This window comes from Sapajus apella, unplaced genomic scaffold (assembly GCF_009761245.1).
Source record: "Sapajus apella isolate SASKATOON/1434 unplaced genomic scaffold, GSC_monkey_1.0 scaffold43, whole genome shotgun sequence".
NCBI lineage: Eukaryota > Metazoa > Chordata > Mammalia > Primates > Cebidae > Sapajus > Sapajus apella.
In genome coordinates, this window is record NW_022436983.1 from 174,598 (window position 1) to 199,189 (window position 24,592).

Sequence of the window (24,592 nt, forward strand, 5' to 3'; positions counted from 1 at the left end):
CCCACTTCCCCGGAGCCCACTTCCCCGGAGCCCACTTTCCCGGAGCCAACTTTCCCGGAGCCCACTTCCCCGGCCCACTTCCCTGGGGCCCACTTTCCCGGAGCCCACTTTCCCGGAGCCCACTTCCCAGAGCCCACTTCCCCGGAGCCCACTTCCCCGGAGCCCACTTTCCCCGGAGCCCACTTCCCCAGAGCCCACTTCCCCGGAGCCCACTTTCCCAGAGCCCACTTCCCCAGAACCCACTTCCCTGGACAATGCTGGAGAGATGCTCGGGGCAGAGCTTATCACGTTTCCACTCTGTCTACCCAGAGACCTGAGACTTAGCATACAGGGGGAACTGTGCTTAGGCACTACATCATAAACCAATACAAACAGAATCTGCCCTACAGTGGTCACTTGATATTAACGTATTTCATCTAAACAAAAAATGTACAGGCACCCTAACAAATGAACAAGGACATTCCCCTGGCTCTTAGTGTGTATTAAATTATGTGATCTTTGCAAAATAATCCCTGAATTTTCAAGTTTTCTTTACTGTCAATTAATCAAGCTGAACAGGCCTACATGCAGCCTATTAGTCTTCAGATAATGAAAATAAAACTATGCAGATAACTGAGTATCTGCCAGTTGGACTGGAACAAAAATACAAAGAGAGCAAAAATACGTAATAAAGTGACTTTTATGAGAATATATAAAATTGAACAATGATACTGCTAAATCATCTCTACCCTCACACAATCCACCCTGAACAAGAAAACAGCAGGAACTACACCAAGGAAATGGATGTCGCTACTTCAATCCTATTCTCTGCTTTGTGTTTATGTAAGCCCAAATTATGTGGAACTGCATTTTCAAGAATGGGTAGGAAGCAAACAAGTCCAGCTCATTCTCTCTCTCTCTCTCTCTCTCTCTCTCTCTCTCTCTCTCTCTCGCACGCAATGAATAACTTGCTAACTTCACAGACTGCTAGGATGGGCATCTGAACCATTCATTCTCACAACTCAATATTACAGCCCTACTATGTGCCAACCCCCATGTATGCCCGTCACGTGTCATGGTAAACAAAACAAGGTCCCTCTCCTGGCGATGCAAACGCTCCCCACAGGAGACAGACAGTAGCAGAGAAGGTGGCCAGCTGTTCCCAGGAACAGCTGAGCGCCCAGGAGGAATGCAGGGTGACAGCTGGAGACACGGTGGCAAGGGCAGGAACAGCGCCCCTGCAGGACAGTCAGGGGACCCCGTCCAGACCCGAAGCCTGAGGGGAAGCACACAGAGATCTGCAGGAAGAAAGTTCAGGAAGGTCAGCTACGTGTTCCAGGACCCACGCAAGGACGAGCATGAGTCCGAGGCCGCGGGCAGAGGCGTGCCGGAGCCCAGGACTGCAAACAGGCCCAGGAAGCAGCACACAGTGAGGCGGAGAAAGCGGCAAAGACCCAGCCACACACATCTTGGAGGGCCAGGAGCCTAGGGCTCAGTCCAAGGACAATCAGATGTCAGCAGCATGTTTTAAACACAGAAGAAAAATGGCTGAATTTATGTTTTTACACTTGATCTTAGCCAAAAGGCCGAGAAGAGATGAATTTATGTTTTTAAAAGACCTCTTTGACAACTGAGTGAAAAATATGTTCTCTGCAACTTTCAAGTGAACATGACAGGGACACTTCCTCAGAGAATTTCCTTCCCCCAAAACCTAAGGAGCAGAAAACGCCACCAATCAAGGATGGCGGCTAACAGAACACAACGGCCTTCAGGACCTGGGCCAAGACAGGACCCAATCCTTGAAGCTCAAAGTGGGGAGGGCAGGCGCCATGCCCAACTCTGCCTCCATCCCAGGAGCTACGGCCGAGGTGATAAAACCCTGGGAATTCCACCAAACCCTCACGGCAGTTGACTCATTCACAGCTCCGGGAAAGGGCTCTTTAAAGCCACTCCCTTTGCCCTGTAACCTGGAGCGCCCACCTCTCCGACTCTGGACTCGGCCAGTGACCTGCTTTGGCCAAAGGGAGAGTAACAAATTTAATCCAAACAGAGGCTTGAAAATGTCTGCACACTTCCAACTTCTCTCTTAAACACCTGCCTGCACGAGAGCAAGCCCAGACTGACTGCCACAGGAGGAGAGGCCACAGGGAGCCACGCCAACCAAGGTCATCCCAGACCGGCAGTCCCCAGCGGACCAGCTAGCTCATCACAGGCCCATGAGGGTTTTCCAAGAAAGTCCCTTTTGCCTCCTGCCCGAGATTCTACTAAGAGTCAGGATACACATGCAAGAATGCTCAGCCACAACCTGCAAACAGCCCATAGATCCATGAATCCTAGTGTCCTCACACAGACGACCATGCAGCAAAGAAAGTGAGCAAATGGAGCCACACCCACTACAGACTCACGGGAGCACAGTCTTGAGCCAAAGAAGCAAAAACAAAACAGAAGAAAAAAGTATGACTTCATTTAAAGACAGGTCAAAAGCAGGCAAGCCTATATTGTTTAGAGATGCATCTGCAGGCGGTAAAACCAGAACAAAAAGCCAAGACGTGATTAGCACAAAAGTCCGGGGGAATGGGCAGGGAGGAAGGTGCAGCCAGGACGAGATCCATAGGGCTCTGTGGGTGCCGGGCACAGAGCCACCCTCTGCCCACGGGGCTCTGTGGGTGCCGCGCACAGGGCCTCCCTCTGCCCTCGGGGCTCTGTGGGTGCCGGGCACAGGGCCTCCCTCTGCCCACGGGGCTCTGTGGGTGCCGGGCACAGGGCCTCCCTCTGCCCACGGGGCTCTGTGGGTGCCGGGCACAGGGCCTCCCTCCACCATCCTTCCTCGTTTCATGCAGTCACACAACTACACACTTCTGTGGGATTCATCCTGAAAAGGGCGTGAATGAAAAGGACTCGAAGCAATAGCAAGACATTACCCACACCAGTCTCTTGGCTCTCTGCAGGTAAAGTTTCTCTTTTTCTATTATTACACTTTAAGTTCTGGGGTATATGTGTGGAACACGCAGGTTTGTTACATAGGTATACATGTGCCATGGTGGTTTGCTGCATCCGTCCCCCCATCAACTACATTAGGTATTTCTCCTGCTATCCCTCCCCTAGCCTCCACCCGCTATCCCTCCCCTAGCCCCACAACCCCGACAGGCCCTGGTGTGTGATGTTCCCCTCCCTATGTCCATGTGTTCTCACTGTTCAACACCCACTTATGAGTGAGAACATGCAGTGTTTGGTTTTCTGTTCTTGTGTCAGTTTGCTGGGAATGACAGTTTCCATCTTTATCCATGTCCCTGCAAAGGACATGAGCTCATCCTTTTTATGGCTGCATAGTATTCCATGGTATATATATGTGCCGCATTTTCTTTATCCAATCTATCACTGATGGTTATTTGGGTTGGTTCCAAGTCTTTGCTATTGTGAACATGTTGGGAACCAGCCCAACCCTGTACGTGGGTGCCCTGAGCCCCAGCGGTGATGAGGGAGTGAGAAAAGAAGTAAGACAAAGACAAGAGTAGAATTCAACAGTGTGGGTCCGGGGGCCAATGCACTCTCTCAGTGCAGGGTGAACCGAGTTGGCTCTGGGCTGCACACGCTTTTATTGGGTGCATCATCTTGTTAATCTTGCAGGCTGCGGGGAAAGGTAAGAAGGAAGATGGGGGGAAAGAGCATGTGTCTGCAGCATCAATAGCAAACGTGGTTCTTCTAAGAAATGCTAACTAAGGACCCTGAGTTTTATCACCGATTGTTTATCCAGGTGCATGTGCCAAGAGGCACAGCAGATGAGGCGGATAAGACGCCATAAGGTCTGAGCACAGACTGTGCATCAAGGGGCTTTTATCTCCTGAGCATTGTGACACAGAGCAGTCAGAAATACTCCATATTCTGAGAACACAGGCAGAGCCTGTGGCGTTCCAGTTCTCTCTGCCCTGCAAGACTTCCCTGTCCTGCAAGCTCCCGTCTGCAAAGGCCCTCCCGAGTCTTGTGAGCAGAGGTTGCGTTCCTTCCTAGAGTTCTTGCACAAGCCCTCCTTAGGAGACCCTCACGCAGACTGTGTGTTGGGAAGAGATCGTGGGACCGAAGCCACCTCTGCTGCCTCGCAACCACACCGCAGCATCCCGCAGTTATGAAGCTCTCAGACGGTCTTCACTAGAGGCCTCCTGTTACCGCTTGATCTCTGCTTTTATTTTACTGCACCATAGTTTGGAGTTTTCTTAATTCAGTATTTGATCCGTGGCACAAATCTCAGGGTATAAAAAGCAAGCAAGCTTGTAATCCTTTAACTGTAAGTAACACAGGCCTGGCCCTGGCCATCTTTTCCTACAGAGCAGTGCCGCAATAAATGCGTGTGCATGTGTCTTTATAACAGAAGACATCATTGTATTTATTATTCAATATTTTTTATTTTTTATTATTTATAATCCTTCGGGTATATACCCAGTAACGGGCTTGCTGGGTCAAATGGTATTTCTAGTTCTAGATCCTTGAGGAATCACCACCCTGCCTTCCACAATGGTTGAACTAATTTACATTCCCACCAACAGTGTAAAAGCATTCCTCTTTCTCCACACCGTCTCCAGCATCTGTTGTTTCCTGGCTTTTTAATGATCGCCATTCTAACCAGTGTGAGGTGGTATCTCAGTGTGGTTTTGATTTGCATTTCTCTAATGACCAGTGATGATGAGCTTTTTCTCATATGTTTGTTGCCTATATAAATGTCTTCTTTTGAGAAATGTTTGTTCATATCCTTTGCCCACTTTTGGATGGGGTTGCTTTTTTTCTTGTAAACTTGTTTAAGTTCTTTGTAGATTCTGTATATTAGCCCTTTGTCAGATAGGTAGACTGCAAAAAATTTTTTCCCATTCTGCTGGTTGCCAGTTCACTCTAATGGTAGTCTCTTTTGCTGTGCAGAAGCTCTTTAGTTTAATTAGATCCCATTTGTCTATTGTGGCTTTTGGTGTTTTAGTCATGAAGTCCTTGCCCATGCCTGTGTCCTGAGCAGTACTGCCTAGGTTTTCTTCTAGGGTTTTTATGGTATTAGGTCTTATGTTTAAATCTTTAATCCATCCAGAGTTAATTTTTGTATAAGGTATAAGGAAGGGATCCACTTTCAGCTTTCTGCATATGGCTAGCCAGTTTTCCTAACACCATTTATTAAATAGAGAATCCTTTCCCCATTGCTTGTTTTTGCATCATGCTACCTGACTTCAAACTATACTACAAGGCTACAGTAATCAAAACAGCATGGTACTGGTACTAAAACAGAGATATAGACCAATGGAACAGAACAGAGGCCTCAGAAATAATGCCACACATCTACAACCATCTGATCTTTGACAAAACTTTCTCTTTGTTTCTAAAGTCAAAAGTGAAGACTCTCTCTTGTCCTTGGAGGGGAACAAGGAGTGGTCTGCCCACAACCCAGGTCTGAGGGCCCCTCCTTCCAGAGCTGAGAGCAGCCAGAGCTGACCCCTCTTCTCCCCACTCCATCTGGTGACCATCAGCAAAGGTGAGGGCAACGGGGCTGGGCTCGGGACCCCAGCAGGCCAGGCAGTCTGCATCCCACATGCCTGCTCCCACTGCTGCTGGGGACAGAAGCACCAGGGTGGACAGACCTCACTCCAAAAGCATTTGTGACAGTTCATCAGGTCCAATTTTTCCAGACCACGGACAGACTGTCACCTAAAAAACACAAGCAGTCCCCAAACCCGCAAAGGCTTTTCCAAGACATGCTGGCATACAAACACGCTTCTGCACAGAAAATCCTAGATAACTTTTGCTGTCAGAGGTGACGGGAGGTCCAGAGACAACCTCCCTGGCCCTGGTGTTTTACAGCTTGCAAGCTGGGGCATCGCTGGGTTGGGGCCAGAGAGGAAACCACAGTGCATGCTGCATGCAAGGCAGGCTGAGCTCCAGGCGCCTGCACAATGCGGACGTCCCTCCCAGGGGCCACAGGCAAACAGGACAGAGAGCCTCTGCCTAACAGACGGGCAACCCCCTAGACGCCGTGCCAGGACACCTGAACAAACCCACACACCGAAAAGCAACAGACAAGAACAGCAGGAAGTATGAACAGGCTCTCAGTGACCAGAACACAAGGATGTGTGCCACAGGCAGGCTGAGGGGACAGTGAGGCTGGGGGCGCCTTCCCAGGGGCCAAGGTGGGTGAGATGACCAAGGCTTCCTGCCACCTCCGGAAATGAGTTCCATGTCCCCGCTGACATCCTCTGAACGTGGCAAGGGTTCTATGGGTTTCCCTATGCTCATCTCCTGACTTAGTTTACTTTAAATGAGGACTATTTTATGACCTACCAGAATTAACATTAATTAACATCTCAGGCCAACAGCACCTTTGTCACTGTTCAAGTTAAAACAACAGCTAGAGGCTCTGTGGGGGCCTTTGCTGCGGAGGAAAGGGGTCCCTAAAGGTCCAGTTCAGCTCCAAAAAGCAGGGAACGACATAACCATGTCACTTATGGCCACAAAGCCCTCCCCAGCAGCATGAGACATGGGGTCTCCCCTGCCCTACCTACCACCTACCCTGCCCCACCTCCTCCCTGCCCCCACAGGGCTCCACCCCTGCCTGGCCCCACGCTGGCCCCCCCATCAGGCTTCCAACTCCACACCTCCTGGAAGTGGTCCTGGACGAGAAGCTCCAGCAGCTCTTCCTCAAACTTCTCGAGGGTGGGGTACAGTGTGAAGAATAAGTCGTCCAAGTGCCCAGTGATAGGCTTCTGGAGGCGAGGCTTTCGGAGAGCGTCGCCTGAAACAGCAAGGGTGCAAAAAGGATCACCCTTGGGAATAAAACACCCACCAGCAGCCACCAAGGACCCCCACCCACCCCAGCCTCAGCCTGGGCCTGCAGCAAAGAAGAGTGCGTGGGATCCCCAGATAGGGGCCAGGCTGAGCCTCCACCTCAATTAGGCAAACACAGGTTTCACTGGCAGTCCAAATTCTGCCCCAAACCTCCTCCAGGGGCAGTTTTTATATTCAACAACTCAAAGAACATAGACTGCAGAAGGCAAAGTCACACGTGCAGCCCCTGCAGCCTGCTCCCCTGCATGGTGTCCCTCCTCTCCAGCAGGACCACAGCCAGCCCCGCTGCTCCTTACTTTACTGCGTCACCTTGAACCATCTGCAAACACACTGAACACGCACAAGCCTGTCAAGGCGACCAGCAAAATACAGCCTGAACAGCACCACGAGCAAAGCGTCCCATCCAGAGGACAGCGGCCCCACGGACCTAGCTCAGGATCCGGTGCAGAGCAGGCCTGTAAAAAACCTGGGCTGAGAAAGGGAAGGCCCAGGGCTGCCTGGGGAGCCTTCTCCACTGGCTCGGGAGCAAAGCCTCATCCAGGAGGAGGAAGGCTGAGCCAGCCGCTTCCCAACCTACACACACCATGGACTCTGCCCCCTATTTCTCCACCACCGTCATCTTCCGGTCCTAGCTCCATCTATTCCTACATTTTAATCACCATTTACATATGCAGATTTTTAAAAGCTAATTCCAAAGTTGAAAAAAAAAGAAAACACTGGGGTAACACTCAATACTGATGAATCTGCCGTCAAAAGAGCACTCTACTATCCTGCAGAAGGGTATGAGTCAGTATCACCTTTGCCTTCGTGTATATCAAAAGCTTTCAAATCTCACTTTCTGACCAGTAATTCCACTTTTTGAACCTATTCAGAGAAAATAATCAAAGACAGAAGCAAAGATTTATGTGCAAGAATATTCAGTAAAACTTTATTATAATAGAGAAAAATCGAAACAGCCAAATGTTAATAGGAGAATGTTCATTAAACTGTTAGTCATTCATACCAAATCAGAACAAAAAAATCATATTATCAAAGGTTATTTAAGAAACTGAGAAACAATCATAACATTGCAAGTGAAAAGAATAGTAACATATAAAACTGTATTGTTCCATTTGATAGCGATGTGATTTAAATGTTTATGCACTTAGATGTATGCATGGATATCTGCAGGCAGTAACTGTAGATTATTTCCTTCTTTATAGATTTCCATACTGTCCCCATCACAAACTCACAATAGATTTGTCCAATAGAACAGAACAGACATTCCAGAAATAAATTCATGTACCTACAGCCAACTGATTTTTAACAGAGGTGCCAGGAACATACACTCGGGAAAAGACAGTCTCTTCAATAAATGGTGCTGGACAAACTGGACACCCACAAGCAGAAGGAGATGAGACACCCTACCTCTCACCATATAGAAACGTCAACTCAAAATATATTAAAGACTTAAATGTAAAACCTGAATCTATGAAAAAAAACACCAGAAGAACAAAGAAGCAATGCTTCGTAACACTGGACTGAGTAGGGATTTTTAAGTAACACTGGGCTGATAAGGATTTTTTTAAATAAAACTGTAAAACACAGGCAACAAAAGCAGAAAGGAATAAATGGAGTATATCCAAAGAAAAGGTCTTGCACAACAAAGGAAACAAGCTAGTGAAGAGAGAACCTGCAGAGTGGGAGAAAATATTTGTAAAGTAGCTATCTGGCAAGGGGTTAATATCCAGAATACATAAGGAATGTAAGCAACTCAACAGCAAAAACACTAGTAACTTGATTTTAAAATGGGCAAGAGACCTTAACAGGCATTTCTCAAAAGAAGACATTCGAACAGCCTACAGGCACATGAAACTACGCTCATGATCACTAGTCATGAGGGAAATAAACTCAAAACCGCAATGAGATGCCCCCTCACTTCAGTGACAATGGCCATGATCAAAAAGACAAAAGAAAGTAAGTGCGGGTGAGGACGTGGAGAAAACGGAATGCCTACACCCTGTCGGCGGGATTGCAAATTAGGACAGCCACTATGGAAAACTGTACAGAGGTTTCTCAAAAAACTGAAACCAGAATTACCATATAATCTGGCAATCCCCCTAGTGAGCACAGAATATCCAAAGGAAATGAAATCAGCCCGTCAAAGAGGTATCGCCATTCCATGTTTATTGTAGCACTATTCACAATGGTGGTGACACAGAATCAACCTAAGTGTTCATCAGCAGAGGACTGGATCAAAGGAGTATATACGCACAGTGGGGTGCTTAGCAGCCATGAAAAAGAATGAGGCCCTGCCGCTTGCAACACCACCACACAGACGGACCCAGCAGACAGCAAGGCGAAGTGAAATAAGCCACACACAGAAAGTCAAATACCACATGATCTCACTCATATGTGGGAGCTAAAAAAATAAAGAGTTGGTACCACAGAAGCAAAGCATGTAACCGTGGTTCCCGAGACTGAGGAGAGGAAGAAGGCAGAGGTTGTCAAGGGGTCATGGTACAAGTTACAATCTGATAGGAGGAATAAATTCTGCTGCTCTTGCACAGCAGGGTAATGATGGTTACCAGGCAGTTACTGTAAAATACAAAATAGCTAGAAAAGTGGCCTCTGAATGTTCTCATCACAGAGAAGCGACGAGTGTAGGAGATCCGGTCACCCTAATACTCTCATTTGATCATTGTACAACACATAAGTGTATTGAAACATTAAATTGTTCCACATTTGATAACTGCCAAATGTGTCAAAATTGTGTCACAATTACAATGTGTCAACAAAATTTAACAGAATGTTTCAAAAAGTTGAGGGAGAAATTATATAAACTAAAATAACAGAGGACAAAGGCCATTTACCAGACCGACTTCCTTTAGGAAGGATCACCTGTGTGCCATGGGTGCCCCGTCATAAGGGGTGGCAACTCAGTGGAAGAATCAGGGTCCCCAGGCATCTGGGAGGGGGCAGAACTCGGCGTTCCTGGAAGTGGGTTCTGTGTGACCACCCCATGACCAGGGTGCACATGTACCCCAGGCCCAGCAGCCATTCTGATAGCTGTGACCCTGGTCTATGCAGAGAGCTGACGACGCAAATCCCATGCAAACGAAGTCATTAGGGGAGGAAAGACGGGTTCCCACCAGGACAGCCAGACTGAGGAGCTACATCTGCAGTGGGAAGAACCTTCCAGATCCTGGAGGGCCCAAGAAAGCCGGACAAGGCTGGGTATCCTCATTCAGCTGCTTTTTCCAGGCCACGTCTTGCAAGCATCATGGGCTCTGGAGTAAAGATCCTGAGCCCAAGCCTGGTTCTCCCACTGAGTTACCCGGAACTTTTGAGATACCAGGCCTGGACCAAAAAACAACGGGGCCTGGTGCTGTCTTGCCTTCACACATCCGAAGGGCTAGCAAAGGGAAAACAGATCAGACCTCCCAGGGTGCTCTGAGGTGGGAGGCTTGGATCTGGGCTGAATTTAAGACAGAACTTTGATGATGATACGCCAGTGTTTTACCAATCCATCTCATTTTCTCCCCAAATACATCTTTACGAGCAGGCCCTATCGTTGCCTCCATTTTATAAAGGAAAAACAAAAGCAAAGACTTGGAGAGGCTAGGACCTGACCTGAGCTCACACCGTGGCTAGACATGGAACAGACACCTGCCACAGGTCTGTCAGCCTCCAGCATAACCCAACAAGCGTCTTTTCACTATCTGAAATCATTCATTCATTCACTCATTCAACTAACCAAACAACAGTGGCAACCAAGACAAACATGAACTCCACCTTGGCAGAAGTGAGCCCATAGCAGCAGAGGTGTTCTGGCCCTCATGCTCTGCAGCTAAGACAATCTTTAATTTATCTGTGTTTGAGTCTCTAGCTAGGAATGGAATTCCCAAATAACAGTGTTGCTCCCGTGGAAAAAACACGCTCTACTCTACAAGAATCCATTTTATTCCGGGATTCCAACAAACACACTACAGAGAAAATGGGGGTTGCCAGCAAACCCTTCACAAGCAAGAACCCCCTTCCCACTGATATCCATTAGAGAGCCCGGAGATTCCCCTGGGCCCTAACAGGCTCCCATGGTCCACAGCCTCCTGGGGACCTCTCTCTTCTACTAAGGATATTTAATTCACCAGAATGTACCTCAAAAAATAAGAACACTATAATAGCGGCAGCGGAATGAAAACTAAACTTGGGAATGATTTAAGCAGGAATGAAAATGACTTTGAGCTAGTCTAGGTTTCTTCTAAAACACCTTGTATTGCGTTTGGTGACTGTGGTTGGATTTGAGGTCTGCCCCTACCAAAATCCACTCAAGAGAGAGCTGACATATCTCCTAAGGGTGCAATGCGACATCCTCAGCACCCAAGCCAGGGCCTGCTTCACAGTGTCTACACAATAAATACTTGTTGAATAAATCAATGAATAATAAATGAATTAGTGAATATACAAAAGATATACACCAAACTATGAGCAGTGGTTTTCTCCACAGAGTGAGACTAGAAGGGAAGACTTTCAGTTTTTACTAAGTCTTTTTTCAATATATTTTTACTGAATGTATTGAATAAAGATGAACTCTGTGGTTTTAAAACAGTCTTTAGCATTGTATAAAACGGGCACACGATAGACAAGTTGCGTCGGCACTGGTCAGAAAGCAGCCTCGAGGCCAGGCACAGTGGCGCAACTCTGTGATCCCAGCACTTTGAAAGGCCAAGGCGGGTGGATTCCTTGATGCTTGAGCTCAGGAGTCTGAGGCCAGCCTGGGCAACATGGAGAAACCTGTCTCTACAAAAAATACAAAAATGAGCCGGAGGCCAGGCCCTGTGACTCATGCCTATAATCCCGGCAATTTGGGAGGCCAAGGTAGGTGGATCACCTGAGGTCAGAAGTTCAAAACCAGCCTAGCCAACATGGTTGAAACCCCGTATCTACTAAAAATACAAAAATTAGCCAGGCATGGTAACACAGGCCTGTAATTCCAGCTACTTGGGAGGCTGAGGCAGGAGAATTGCGTGAACCCAGGAGACAAGAGGTTGTAGTGCCACTGCACTCCTGCCTGGGTGACAGAGCAAGACTGTCTTAAAAAAAAAAAAAAAAAAAAAAAAAGAGCCAGGCATGGTGGCACATGTCTGTAGTCCCCACTACTCAAGAGGCTGAGGAGGGAGAATGACTTGGGCATGGGAGGTAGAGTTTGCAGCAAATCAAGATTGTGCCACTGAGCTCTAGCCTGAGCGACAGAGCCAGACCCTGTCTAAAAAGAAAAGTAGAATTAGAGAAAAATCTGGCTCTCATTTTACATATATATACACATATACACGCACACATAATTTTTAAAGTTTAACAAGTAAAATAAAAAGAAAGTAGAAAGTACCCTCAGGGCCTATACAACACTGGCTCCCCACGCACAACAAAAAAACTGGGCAAATTGCGTCTCTCTCCTAAAACGGCCCCGGGGCAGGGGTGTGGGTGTTGCTGAGGTACTTGTCCTTTCCAAAGGAGCACATGTGGCCCTTACCTGGTGGAGTCAGTCACTCAGCCTCCCTCCCTCCAGACACCAGGGCATGTGCTGGCCCTGCCTTCAGATCCCCTGCTCATTTGATTTTCAACACCAGCAGCATAAAATGTCCTGCATTTTGCAATGTTACCAGCACCGCCTGCATTCGTTCAGCGCCTTGGACTGACCAGCTGCTCCACACCTGGAGGACAACTTGAGGCCAACGGGCCAGGCCTCTTCCAAAACATGGCCTTTATGGATGAGGAGCAGGAGTCATGTACCCAGCCACATGCTTCTTAAATCCAAAACTCCATCTCCACCTCGTGCCTTCCTTGGTCCCAGCGGGATACAAGACACCAGGGACAAAACCAAGCCTGTCTTCTTGGGCACCTCAGCTTCTCGGCTGCTGTTCTAGTCATGAGACTGAGCCAGTCCACAGTGACCTGCAGGTATTTCTGTTGGTCTGCAGTTCTACTGACACCCACTGGCAAGTCCCGGTGATGACTACACCTCCAGCTCCAAGACTCCCAGGTAGTAAGACTCACACAGCTGACTTCAAAGAACACACAGCTAGTCCTCAAGATCAGTATCAACCAGGCGGCAGCACACAGCTAGTTCCCAAGATCACAATCAACCAGGTGACATCTCAGAGCTGGTCCCCAAGATCACAATCCACCAGGTGACATCTCACAGCTGGTCCCCAAGATCACTATCAACCAGGTGACATCTCACAGCTAATCCCCAAGATCACTATCAACCAGGCGGCATCTCACAGCAGGGCCTACAGGGCTCTCCCTGGCCAGCAAAGCAGGGGCCAGAGGGACAGGCCATGGCCCAGGTCTCAGAGCTAGACACTGGTTTTCTTGTTCTCTGCGATAACTCAACAACAGTAACAATGAGGCCTTCCCTCCATCTCTTTCTTCTTTCAGAGGATCGCCGGCAGATTACAGGGGTAATAAGACACTCTGAAGGGGGCATGGAGAGTGCCTAAAGCTCAGTGAGCCAGGACAGACCCAGACCGGGACCCCAGGCTTGCTCGTCTTCAGAGTTCATTCCTCCTTTCTCATTTCACCCTCTCCTCCCTGGAATGGTGGAAAAACAGTGACTTCACAATGGTGATATCCACCACAGACCCACCCAAGAAATTAAATAACTCAGATGATAACATCTACACCCCAGCATCAACCAGAACGCCTGTGCAACACACAGGGATGCCATCGCTGACAACCAGGGACCTGTGCTGGAGCCGGCTGCGTCCCTTCCTTCAGGGTCCAGAATGAGCCAAACCCTCAGCACAGCACTGTTCTCAACCCCCGCCCCTCACAGACAAGGTCAAATCCTACTCTTCCTGGAACCCAGCAAGGAGTCACCCAAGACAGCAGGTTCTGGCGGTGCTAGGACATCTCCAGCACATGACAGGTAGAAAGAGGCTGGTGTGGTCCCTTCTCCTGGACTCCTCAAGAAAGCCACACAAAAGTGTGGAAGAAGTACCTGGAAGAAGCATGGGGCCCAGGTCACGAGGACCGCCCAGCAGACTGCTACAGCAGAGCACACCCTCAACCTCCCATGGCTGTTGGGGTCGATGCAATTCCACCACTGGAGAATCAACCTCTGCAAACCACACCAAGACAGAGCCCTTGTCCTTTAACATGAATTTCAGTTTCCAAAAATACTCAAGTCCCTGCACCCTGTTCACAGCAGCATTCGTCACAGAGCCAGGAGGTGGAAGCAATCCAAGAAATCGATGAAACAATCGGCAAAACAGGGTCCGTCCGTAAACCGGAAAATCATTCAGCCTTAAAAGAAAAAGGAAGGCAATTCGGACACATGCTACCATGCGGATGGACCCCGAAGACATGCCGCTGAGAACCTTGAAGACACGTCACTCTTAGGATGAACTAACAGGGCAATTCCCCTGTTGCCCTAGAAGAACGCCTGCCACTGAAGGGCAAGGCCTGCATGACTCCACTTACAGGAGGTCCCTAGAGTCATCGAAATGGTGAAGACAGAAAGCAGAAGGGTGGCTGCCAGGGACTTGAGGAGTAGGGAACGGGGAGTCAGTGCGGAATGGGACAAAGCCTCGGCCGGGAAGATGAAGGAGTTCTGGGACGGATGGCGCTGGTGGCTGCACGGCACTGTGAATGGACTTACTCACACTGAACTGTACATTTTCAAAGGGTTAAGATGGCCAATTTTATGTTATCCTTATTTTATCTTAATTTTAAAATCATCACCACCATCAAGTCACTGACATGATGTCGTGTGGTGAGATCCAGCCAGTCCTCCTGGCTGTGGTCAGAGGTATAAACTCTGTCTCACAAAAGCATTTTCCCAACAAAAGAAGACAGAATGACTTGAAAGACGTGAGAAACTACTTAGGAAGGAAACAAACTGGAATGCCATTGCCACCCTCCTCCTCGCCCACCATGACCCCCGCCCACCATGACCCCTGCCAGGCCGAGCTGCTGAGCTACAGAGGGCGCTCGGCCCACGTTCCCCTAGAAGAGCCCAGTGCCTTCGAGGTTTCACTGTGAACAGCACAGACTCAACTCACCAAGTGGAGAGAAGTGAAGACATCCTTACCAGATTCTCCATGAGCTGGAAGCAAGCCAGGGATCTGCTGCAGACCAGACACCAGAAGGTTCTCGGGAAGAAGGTGGAACACAGGCTCCAGGGCCGGGTGTGGCTTCAGCGTGTACTGCAGACTGCAGTTCTCAATGAGGGTCATGTGTTTGTTTTCTGGGGAAGAAAACACCCACATGATCAATGTGATCACTGCTGAAAGCAAAGACAGTCAAACCAGCCAATGAATGGAGAATGTTAGAAATACCACAGACAGAAAAAGTACTTTTCTAAGACAGGAAATGCTCTGTTCAGCCTAAAAGTGAAAAGCATTGAACTTTCATAACCTTCTCTGGTAAAGTTACAATTTTTTTTTAAATGACACGGAGTCTTGCTATGTCGCCCAAGCTGCAGTGCAGTGACGTGATCTCTGCTCACTGCAACCTCTGCCTCCTGGGTTCAAGCGATTCTCCTGCCTCAGCCTCCTGAGTAGCTAGGACTACAGGCGCCCACCACCATGCTGGGCTAATTTTTGTATTTTTAGTGGAGATGGGATTTCACCACGTTGGCCAGGATGATCTTGATCTCTTGACCTTGTGATCCACCCAACTCGGTCTCCCAAAGTGCTGGAATTACAGGTGTGAGCCACTGTGCCAAGCCTTGAAGTTAAAATGAAAACTTTTTTTTTATTTTTCTTTTTTGGTTTTAGAGACAGGATCTCGCCCTGTTTGCCCAGTTGGAGAGCAGTGGTGTACTCATAGCTCCCTAGAGCATCAAATTCCTGAGCTCAAGTGATCCTCCCACCTTGGCCTCCCAAGTGCTGGGATTATAGGCATGAGACACCACGCCTGGCCTGGAGGTACAGGTTTTTAATCCAACATAAAATCTCTCCTGCCCACCACTTCCCTCAGTCTCCTGAGAGCACAGGCCAGCATGGGCTGTGTGGTTTCCCCAGGTCTCGCTGGTCCCTGCCATCAGAGGGGCCTGGAGGACACCCTGGCCCGAGGCCTGCCTGCCTGCCTTTGCCTGTCGGCACCTGGATCCACCGAGCCCCAAAAGGAGCAGGCAGCCTTGGAGGGAGGCCAGCAGCGTCAGAGACGGAGCCCTGTCCTCAAGGGCATGCCTCTCTCCTGGGGTGACAGCTAAGACCAAACAGCCGATACCCATAACACATGGGAGAGCTGCATCTGAACCACGAGACTGCTGTGGGTAAAGCACGAGGGGAAACGCGAGGAGGAAAAGGGGCATGAGAGAACATCCCCAGAGAAATGACACCCGGAAGGACCACGGCCGCACCACACTGGGGGCGGGCCCTGAACGTGGAAGAAACAGCATCCCCAGAAACAGGGGTATGGGGAGAGGCACACCCCCGAAACACAGACCCCAGGGCTGCCCTCTTCACATTCCCACCAAATGGCCAATCTTATTGGGGCCTGATTTTCTCCACAGACAGAAAGCCCATCACTCCCCAAAGCACAGCAGGTGCGCATGGTCTCAGGCAGCTCAAGTCCTGGCTGTGGCCGAGCCAGGGACAGCTGCTGAGAGTCACAAGTTCAGCTCATTCCTGAGCAAAGAGCTAAATATGAACTACTGTATCATTAGAAAAAGAAATTAGTGAAAAACTAGGCCCAGCACGGTGGCTCATGCCCGTAGTAGCTAGGATTACAGGGTGCGCCACCACACCCAGCTAACTTTTTGTACTTTCAATAGAGTCGGGGTTTCATCATGTTGCTTAGGCTGGTCTGGAATCCTGACCTCGTGATCTGCCCGCCTTGGCCTCCCGAAGTGCTGGGATTATAGGCGTGAGCCACTGCGCCTAACAAAAATAAAAAAAAAAATTTTAAAGTCGGGCAGTGGCTCACGCCTGTAATCCCAGCACTTTGGGAGGTTAAGACAGGCAAATCACGAGGTCAGGAGATAGAGACCATTCTGGCTAACACAGTGAAACTCCGTCTCTACTAAAAACACAAAAAATTAGCCGGGCATGGTAGCCCACGCCTGTAATCCTAGCTACTCAGGAAGCTGAGGCAGAAGAATTGCTTTAACCCAGGAGGCAGAGCCAAGATCACGCCACTACAATCCAACCTGGGTGACAGAGGGAAGCCATCTCGGGGCGGGGGGGGGGGGGAAAAAAAACAAAAAAAAAAGAAATTAGTGAAAAATAGTATTTTTTTGAGTACCTAACCACTCCAAACATGGAATCTACTTACTTTAAAATGTAAAATACCACTAAAGGCATTTGACCTGTGTGGCTCGTCAGGAGGAACAGCCTCCTGGGGGGGCGGCAGGGAGGGGAACACAAGAGAAACAGGGCAAGGCTCCAAATGCTCAGACATCCAGCCTAGCCATCCCCCGACTCGAGTTTACCTCATGAATTCCGCACATGCTCAGAGGAAGGACAGACAACCACTGTAATGGGGTTTCTAACCTTTTCTTTTTTTTTTTTTTTTTTTTTGAGATGGAAACTCACTCTGTTACCCAGGCTGGAGTGCAGTGGTGTGATCTCAGCTCACCGCAACCTCCACCTCCTGAGTTCAAGCAATTCTCCTATTTCAGCCCAGAGTAGCTGGGATTATAGGCGCCCGCCACCACACTGGCTAATTGTTGTATTTTTAGAAGAGACAGGGTTTCACCATGTTGGCCTGGCTGGTCTCAAATTCCTGACCTCAGGTGATCCGCCCACCTCAGCCTCCCAAAGTGCTGGGATTACAGGCGTGAGCCACTGCACCTGCCCCAACTTTTTCTTATAAGACAGCGTAAAGGTTGGTGTGCAGGAGGCCGATTCAATCTATCGTGAAACATCAATTCCACAAAATACCACAGAGCTGTAAAAAGAATGAGTGCTTTCCATGTACTGATATGAAACATTCTTCTAGACAAATTGTTATGGGGAAAAAAGCAAGGTGTGGAACAGTGAGTGGGAAGAGGTCAAAAATCAGATGTAATGCTGGACATCCGCTCTGCTTCTGTGTCCACAACAAGGCCCCGGAAGGGTGTGTTACCAGGGCAGCCTGGGCGAAATAACAGCAAAAGTTCCTTTTTCTCATTCAGCCCCTTTTTCCATGGGCACAGCTCTTTAAAGGAACCAGATGGCAGGGATGCCACCAGAGCTTCTTGACCCCTGACCAAATACCAGAGAAAGACAGAGCCTCACGAAACTGGTGAAAACTAGAACAGGCGACCCCCAGCTGCCTTTAGACCATCAGAACGTCATTACAATGCTAAAGTTCACACTCCGAGAAGGCCGCCGCTGTGTTTCGTACCAGCCATGCCCGGAGGAGCACGTTACGACATGTGTCTGTGCGCCTGGAATCCCACCCTCCTGGCCTGAGCCCGGTCCTTCAAACCTCCATGCCTCCCGCTGTCCAGGGAGAAGCTGCCTGTGGAGCGAGGGCTCCCTTCTCCACTCCCTGGCCAGTCTATAAAACCTGACTACCTTTTCCAATTGGCTATTCTTCCTTTGCAGCTGATACAAAGGGGGAAAAGAACTTAGTTCACCAGCGACAGATCCACAAGAACCCAGGGAGAGGTTACCTGGTAGCAGGTGAAAGGACTGGGGAAATAACATCTCACTCTGAACTTTTTATACTTTTTATTTATTTTTTTTTTTTTGAGACAGGATCTTGTCTCCCAGGCTGGAGTACAATGGTGCAATCACGGCTCACTGCAGCCTCAAATTCTGGCCTCAGGCAATCCTCCCACCTCAGCCTCCCAAGTAGCTATGACCACAGGGGCATATCACCACACCCGCTTAATTTTTGTGTTTTTTTAGAGATGGGGGTGGTCTCAGTATGTTGTCCAGGATGGTCTCAAACTCCTGGCCTCAAGCTGAGCCTGCCCACCTCAGCCTCTCAAAGTGTGGGGATCACAGGCGTGAGCCACTGCACCCGGCACTTTTTTATACTTTTGGATTCCGAATTGTGTGAGTATGTCACCACTACCAGCAAATTTTGGGAAACGTCCGCTGCAAAGATGAGTGACAGGCCCACCGCGGGTTCTGCCTAAAGCCTCCACTCAGGGCTCACAGCTTCCACACGGACGCACGGACATGCAGGCTGTGGACGTGGAGCGAACGTGGTAGCTGTGTACTTTGTTCTAAGGATAATTCTGGAGAGAAAATCCTGGCACATGAATAATTAGACTCAATTGAAAAATAACTTAAAAGCCAGTCTTTAGCAATGAGATGAAGTTCCCGGCTGGCTGTTCTCTGTAAACTGAAAGAAAACCCTGAACCCGCAGCAGACTGAAGGGGCCGCCTCTCGGCCTAGAGGACTCCAGCGGAGCCTTGAAAACTGACTTCAGGGCTGTGACCGGAGGGGGAACAGACAGGCCTCAATGCGCCCCAGCCCACGCTAACCGCCATTAGCCTTTCTTCACTCAGGACTGGACAGAAACTGCCCTTTCCAGCCTCCCCTGCTGCTGCTGCCCACCGATCGCCAGCTGCTGTCCTCCTCCGGAGTCTACAGAGGGCTCGCAGGGAGGGCTTTCGTGTCGTCTGCTTCACCTTCTGACGTCAGGGAGTGGAGAACTCCCCCCGAGGATCCTGCTAGTGCCACCGTATTTTGAACGTGCATCCCATGAAGCGGCATGGGCTCAGCTGCCCACGTGCACGCTTCTCCTCTCATCAACACGCAGGACCCCTCCTGGGCTTATTAAAAAGCTGACTCAGCCCCCGCTCAGCAGAAATTCCTCTTCTCTCTGTTCCTCCCTCAAAGGGTCTGTTTTTGGCTTCTGGCCAGAAGCTACACTTCCCAGCCTGTCTGAAAGGCCACCTGTAGGCTGCAGCCCTTTCTGAGAAATGAAGCTCTCCTTTCCAGACTTAGGAACCTCAGCGCTCTTCAGCTGACAGGTTCTATCATGACACTGTCACCAAGACCAGTGAGGGGCAAAGAGAGCGGGTTGGATGTTTTGTTTTGTTTTTTTGAGACAGGGTCTCATTCTATCACCCAGGCAATCCACCTGCCTCAGCCTTCCAAAGTGCTGGGATTACAAGCCTGAGCCACTACGCCCGGCCAGGTTTGACTTTTAACCCAAGCCACAAGGCACACACAACATCCCCTTCAAGGAATCTAGGCAGCACCTCACCCCAAAGAGACAGAAAGTCACCTTCCCCAACAGATCTACTTCCAGCCACTTTTCCCCCCACCCGAACACTCCCCCAACTGCTGGGCAAGCACAGCCTCTGTGCTCTGAGCCTCCCTGATGTCCTTCTAGCCCACTTCCACTCCCACCCCTCCCACCACACACCCCCTCCCCTCCCACCACATACCCCTCCTGTCAACCTCCAGGCAGGCAGCAGCAGAGCAGACTGTCATCCCCTTCCCTCCCACTGGCTCCCTCTGCTGCCTGGGAACGGCTGATCACAGAGGAACAGCAGGAAGCTCCCCTGACCCCTGCTCTGCTCTAAGGCGGCCTCTCAGCCACAGGGCCTTGCCGTGCTGGGGATAACCGATGGCTGTGCAGTCAGAGGTTTAGAGCCGGTGGCTGGTGACGGAAGGCTACTACTCCTTTATCTGGTGAGCAGAGCTGCTCCCCTCCCTCCAGGTGGCTCTCACAGGCCCTCCCATGCCATCCCCACAAAGCAATGCCCTCCCTCAGAGCTGCTGTGTTTCAGTTCTTTACTTTCTGCCAAAAGTCCAAGGCCGCAAAACATTTGCCCAAACCTCTTAGATAAATTAGCTAAGTGGACAGCGGTTTACACTGAGAAAGATCCCATTCAGAACTAATGGTGGGGAACACTCAGGGAAGGCGGGAGAGCAGCGAGTGCTGCCAAGGACAGGCCTGGCTCTTACGCTCTGCGGGGTCCTGGAGAAGCGGGTGCAGGAGGGCTCTGGGGGTGCCGTGGTACAGCCGCAACCTGGAAGACAGGATCCAAAGAATACTCATCAGCCACTTGTGCACTTCTCAGAAAGAAAGCACATGGAAGCCTTGGCCACCACCACGCCCACCAGAGCTTTCTAAATGCCGCCAGTCCCGTCCTCTGCGGAAGGCAGCGGCAGCTAAGGCCAGCAGCAGCTCCCCAAGCCCTCGGTGCTCATGGCCAAGCACGTCCAGCACACACACAGCACCGACCCAAGGCAGCCTGAGAACCGACAAGCTGGAAAACACCGTTCATGGAAATTTATAAAACTCTAAAATGTCTCAAGAAAGACATATCTGAGGAATTTTCACGGTTGTGGATCTGGAGCAGTGGTTCTCAACCAGGGACGACTCTGCCCACTAAGGCAAGTTTGGCAATGGCTGGAGATATTTTTCTCCTTTGTCACAACTGGGGCAGGGAGGGGGTGCCTCTGGCATCTAGTAGATTGCCAGGGATGCTGCTAAACATCCTGCAGCACAGAGAACAGCCCCACCACAGCAAAGAATTCTCCACTGGAAAGTCAGTGGTGCCAAGCTAGAGAAACCCTGATTCAAAGTGAACACGTAGGCTTTAACCCTGGCTGAAGGGATGACGTGCCAGCCTATCCGCCCATATGTCCGGCCCCTACACAGGACCTGACATGCAGCAGACGCTCCGCCAGTGTGTGCTGAATGAACACCTGCTAACCACCGGCGCCTGTGAAAAACACACCGCTCAATATTCAAGCAGAACTTACGACATACATGCTGTTATTATCTCTCATGTACAGGTGAATGCCTTCAGGCTCCAAGAGTTCAAATCACTTGCCTGAAGTCCCACAGGGAATCAGCGCTGGAGCAGGACTTTGGCGTATATCCATCCTACCCCAAATCCATCGCTCACGGCCAAAGCCAGCCCTTACTCCTGCCTAAAAAACAATTCCTTAACTCACTTAGAAATGGCAAACACAGCCGGATGCAGTGGCTCATATCTGTAATCCCAACACTTTGGGTGGCTGAGGTGAACAGATCTCTTGAGCCCAGGAGTTCAAGACCAGTCTGGGCAACACAGGAGACACCGTCTCTACTAAAAATACAAACATCACCCAGGTGTGATGGTGCACGCCTGTAACCTCTGCTACTCAGGAGGCTGATGCATGAGAATCACTTGAGCCTGGAAGCAGGGGTTGCAGTGACCCAGAATTGTACAATTGTACAGCAGCCTGCATGACAGAGCGAGACTCTGCCTCAAAAAAAAGGAGAAAAAAAAAGGCAAACCCCCAAGCAAGAAACATCCAACACTATGCTATTATGGACACAAAACTTTAGATGACAAACCTAAGGCTTTCTACTGCCACCATGAGATGCCCAGTTAAGCCACCATAGACACTGGAATGCAGCCAGGCACAAAACCCCATCTCTACTAACAATACAGAAATTAGCCAGAGGTGATGGCAGGTGCATCAGCAAGGTCTGGAGTTCAAGACCAGCCTGGCCAATGAGGTGAAACCCTGTCTCTGCTAAATACAAAATTAGCCCGGCTGTAGTGGCATGCGCCTGTAGTCCCAGCTACTTGGGAAGCTGAGGCAAAAGAATCGCTTAAACCCAGGAGGCGGAGGTTGCAGTGATCCGAGATCACACCACTGCACTCTAGCCTGGTTGAGAGTGAGACTCCGTCTCAAAAGAAAAAAAAAAGTAAGACGCTGGCAAACCCCACGGTTGTAGAAACAAGGTAGGTACCGTTTGTCCTGGGAAGCAGAGGTAGGAGATTCCGGCTGGCTGCTGAAGATCTGAAGGATTCCAAACCCACAGGACGACGTCTGGAGGGTCCCATCCGGTTTCTTGCCCTCAGCGACCACTTCGACCACAGCCACGATATGAGGGTGGTTTAAGGATGTGTGAAAATACAAGGGCTGCAGAATAGAAGCCAGAGGAAGGTTCGAGTGCTCAGGACACAACACACGAAGAGGACACGGGCGCCATCCCCACCCTCAAGACCACCTTCCTACACATGCCACAGCACCCGGAACCCTCTAACGTGCCCACATGTGGGGCACCACATCTCTGCAGGATGCCAGGGAAGCAGGCACACTGAGGTAACTCTCTCGGACTCAAAAGCCAGTGTCAGAGCCCTTGACTCCAGAGTGCCCAACATGCAGGACATCTGCTTCCGCTCCAGAACTTTCCATCCCCTGGGAATTCCACCACCAGAAACACCAACAGAACTTGGGCCCACTAAAGCAGAAATGGCCTAAAGCGGCTATGCACCCCACACTGCAGAGGGGACACCAGGTAGGACCACGGTTAGACCAGGCCAAGACAACGCGTCCACCCCTACAAACACACACACATGCTGATCAATTCATGCTCCAAGCATCGCCTGACGCTCAACACAGAACAACTTCAATCACACCTGGCTGGGGCTGACTGGAGCCCTGCTTCACGTGTAACCATTTTGAGTTCCATCTGAACTAATTGTACTTAGACTATTAACAAGAAGAATCCTTGGATTTCTTTAGGTGCTATGTAATTATCCCCAGTTCAGAGCCCAAAAGACTAAAAAGTCTTTTTATGCCAAAAACCACCTTAAGATCATTTTATTAAAAGATTTCTCAAGATCTAAGCCAAGTAGATGATATTCAAATTGATCTTAAAAGGTTTTCCACTCACACCTTCCCATCTGCAACATGCAAATGGCCAGCCTCTGCCTCTGCCTTCCTGCCAGGCCCAGGGAGAGGGGCCTGGGAAGATGGCACGGGAGACTCAACCCCTTTCCGAATTTCATACGGATGCTCCCACTTGGGAATGAACGCATCTTCGGTCTGCTCTTCTATTGCATTAAATTCAGTGCAGTTATTTTTATTTAAAATTAAGGGGCCTAGGGTGGTGTAATCACAGCACTTTTGGGAGGTCGAGGCAGGTGGATCACTTGAGCTCAGGAGTTCGAGACCAGCCTGGGCAACATAGCAAAACCCCATTTCTACCAAAAATACAAAAATTAACCAGGCATGGTGGCACACACCTGTGGTCCCAACTACTTAGAAGGCTGAGACAGGAGGATCACTTGAGCCCAGGAAGTGGAGGTTGCAGTAAGCAGAGATCACGCCACTGCACTCCGCCCTAGGCAACAGAATGCAACTTTGTCTAAAAAACAAAACAAAAAACAACACACGAAGGAATACCGTAAGCACAGAAGACAGAGAGGGAGTCACTGGCTGGGTTTGCTAATCAACAGGGAATGTGCATCCCCAGGCATCAGGAGTGGTGCTGCGCCCATACCCCAACATCCTAGCTGCGGGACAAAGCATGGGTCACCAACTGAGCACAGAGACCACCCCCACCAAGGCAGAGAGAGGTAAGGAGGGCTGAGGCTGGTCTTTCACTCTATGACTTAAACTTGGAATAATCCTCCTATTAACGAGTCATTACCATGGTGTCACCGAGAAAGCGTTTACTGTCATCACAGACTGTCAGCCCAGGATAACAGAGAGACGCATTGAAACATCAGCCACGAGATATAAATCGTTATTCTATTATCTTTTATTGCAATATGATGAAATAATGACCACTTACAGCTGACAGGTGGTTGGACTGAGAGAGAATTATGTTTGTTTCCAAGACTCAAGAACTGTTTTTAAAAAGCCCCACTGCAAAGTCGAGCTGGTCATTATCTCACCTTTTCTATTTATACCTGTGCCTATCAGTCTTTCGAACACTACTCATTTTTTCTATTGGCAATAAAATAACATTTTCAACTCTGTTGATACAGAGCAACAACAATCTGCCAGCCTAGAGGTCACCCTGAAATTACTCTACCTGAGCCTGGTGGCACCCATGGCTACAGGCATGTCTCAAGTACAAGTTTATGGCTATGCCTCTCCCTTCTTTTACCACTAACAATAATTAGTGAGG

At 49.5% G+C, this 24,592-nt stretch overlaps 1 protein-coding gene across 16 annotated transcripts in view; it reads right to left on the reverse strand.

The window, feature by feature from the left end:
• Positions 1-24,592, reverse strand: part of NPHP4 (nephrocystin 4) — a 132,902-nt gene that overhangs the window by 85,278 nt on the left and 23,032 nt on the right. For 13 of the 16 annotated variants that reach the window (XR_004275908.1, XM_032301060.1, XM_032301064.1 and 10 more), the window contains 4 exons: positions 22,421-22,593; positions 20,635-20,699; positions 14,864-15,019; positions 6,603-6,739 (listed from right to left, as the gene is read on the reverse strand). Coding sequence is in view for 15 of the 16 variants with exons in the window: in XM_032301060.1 (XP_032156951.1) it covers positions 6,603-6,739; positions 14,864-15,019; positions 20,635-20,699; positions 22,421-22,593 (531 nt within the window). In the remaining variant the exon portion in view is untranslated. The remainder of the gene's footprint in view (positions 1-6,602; positions 6,740-14,863; positions 15,020-20,634; positions 20,700-22,420; positions 22,594-24,592) is intronic. The other 3 variants (XM_032301071.1, XM_032301072.1, XM_032301073.1) reach the window with 3 other exon arrangements.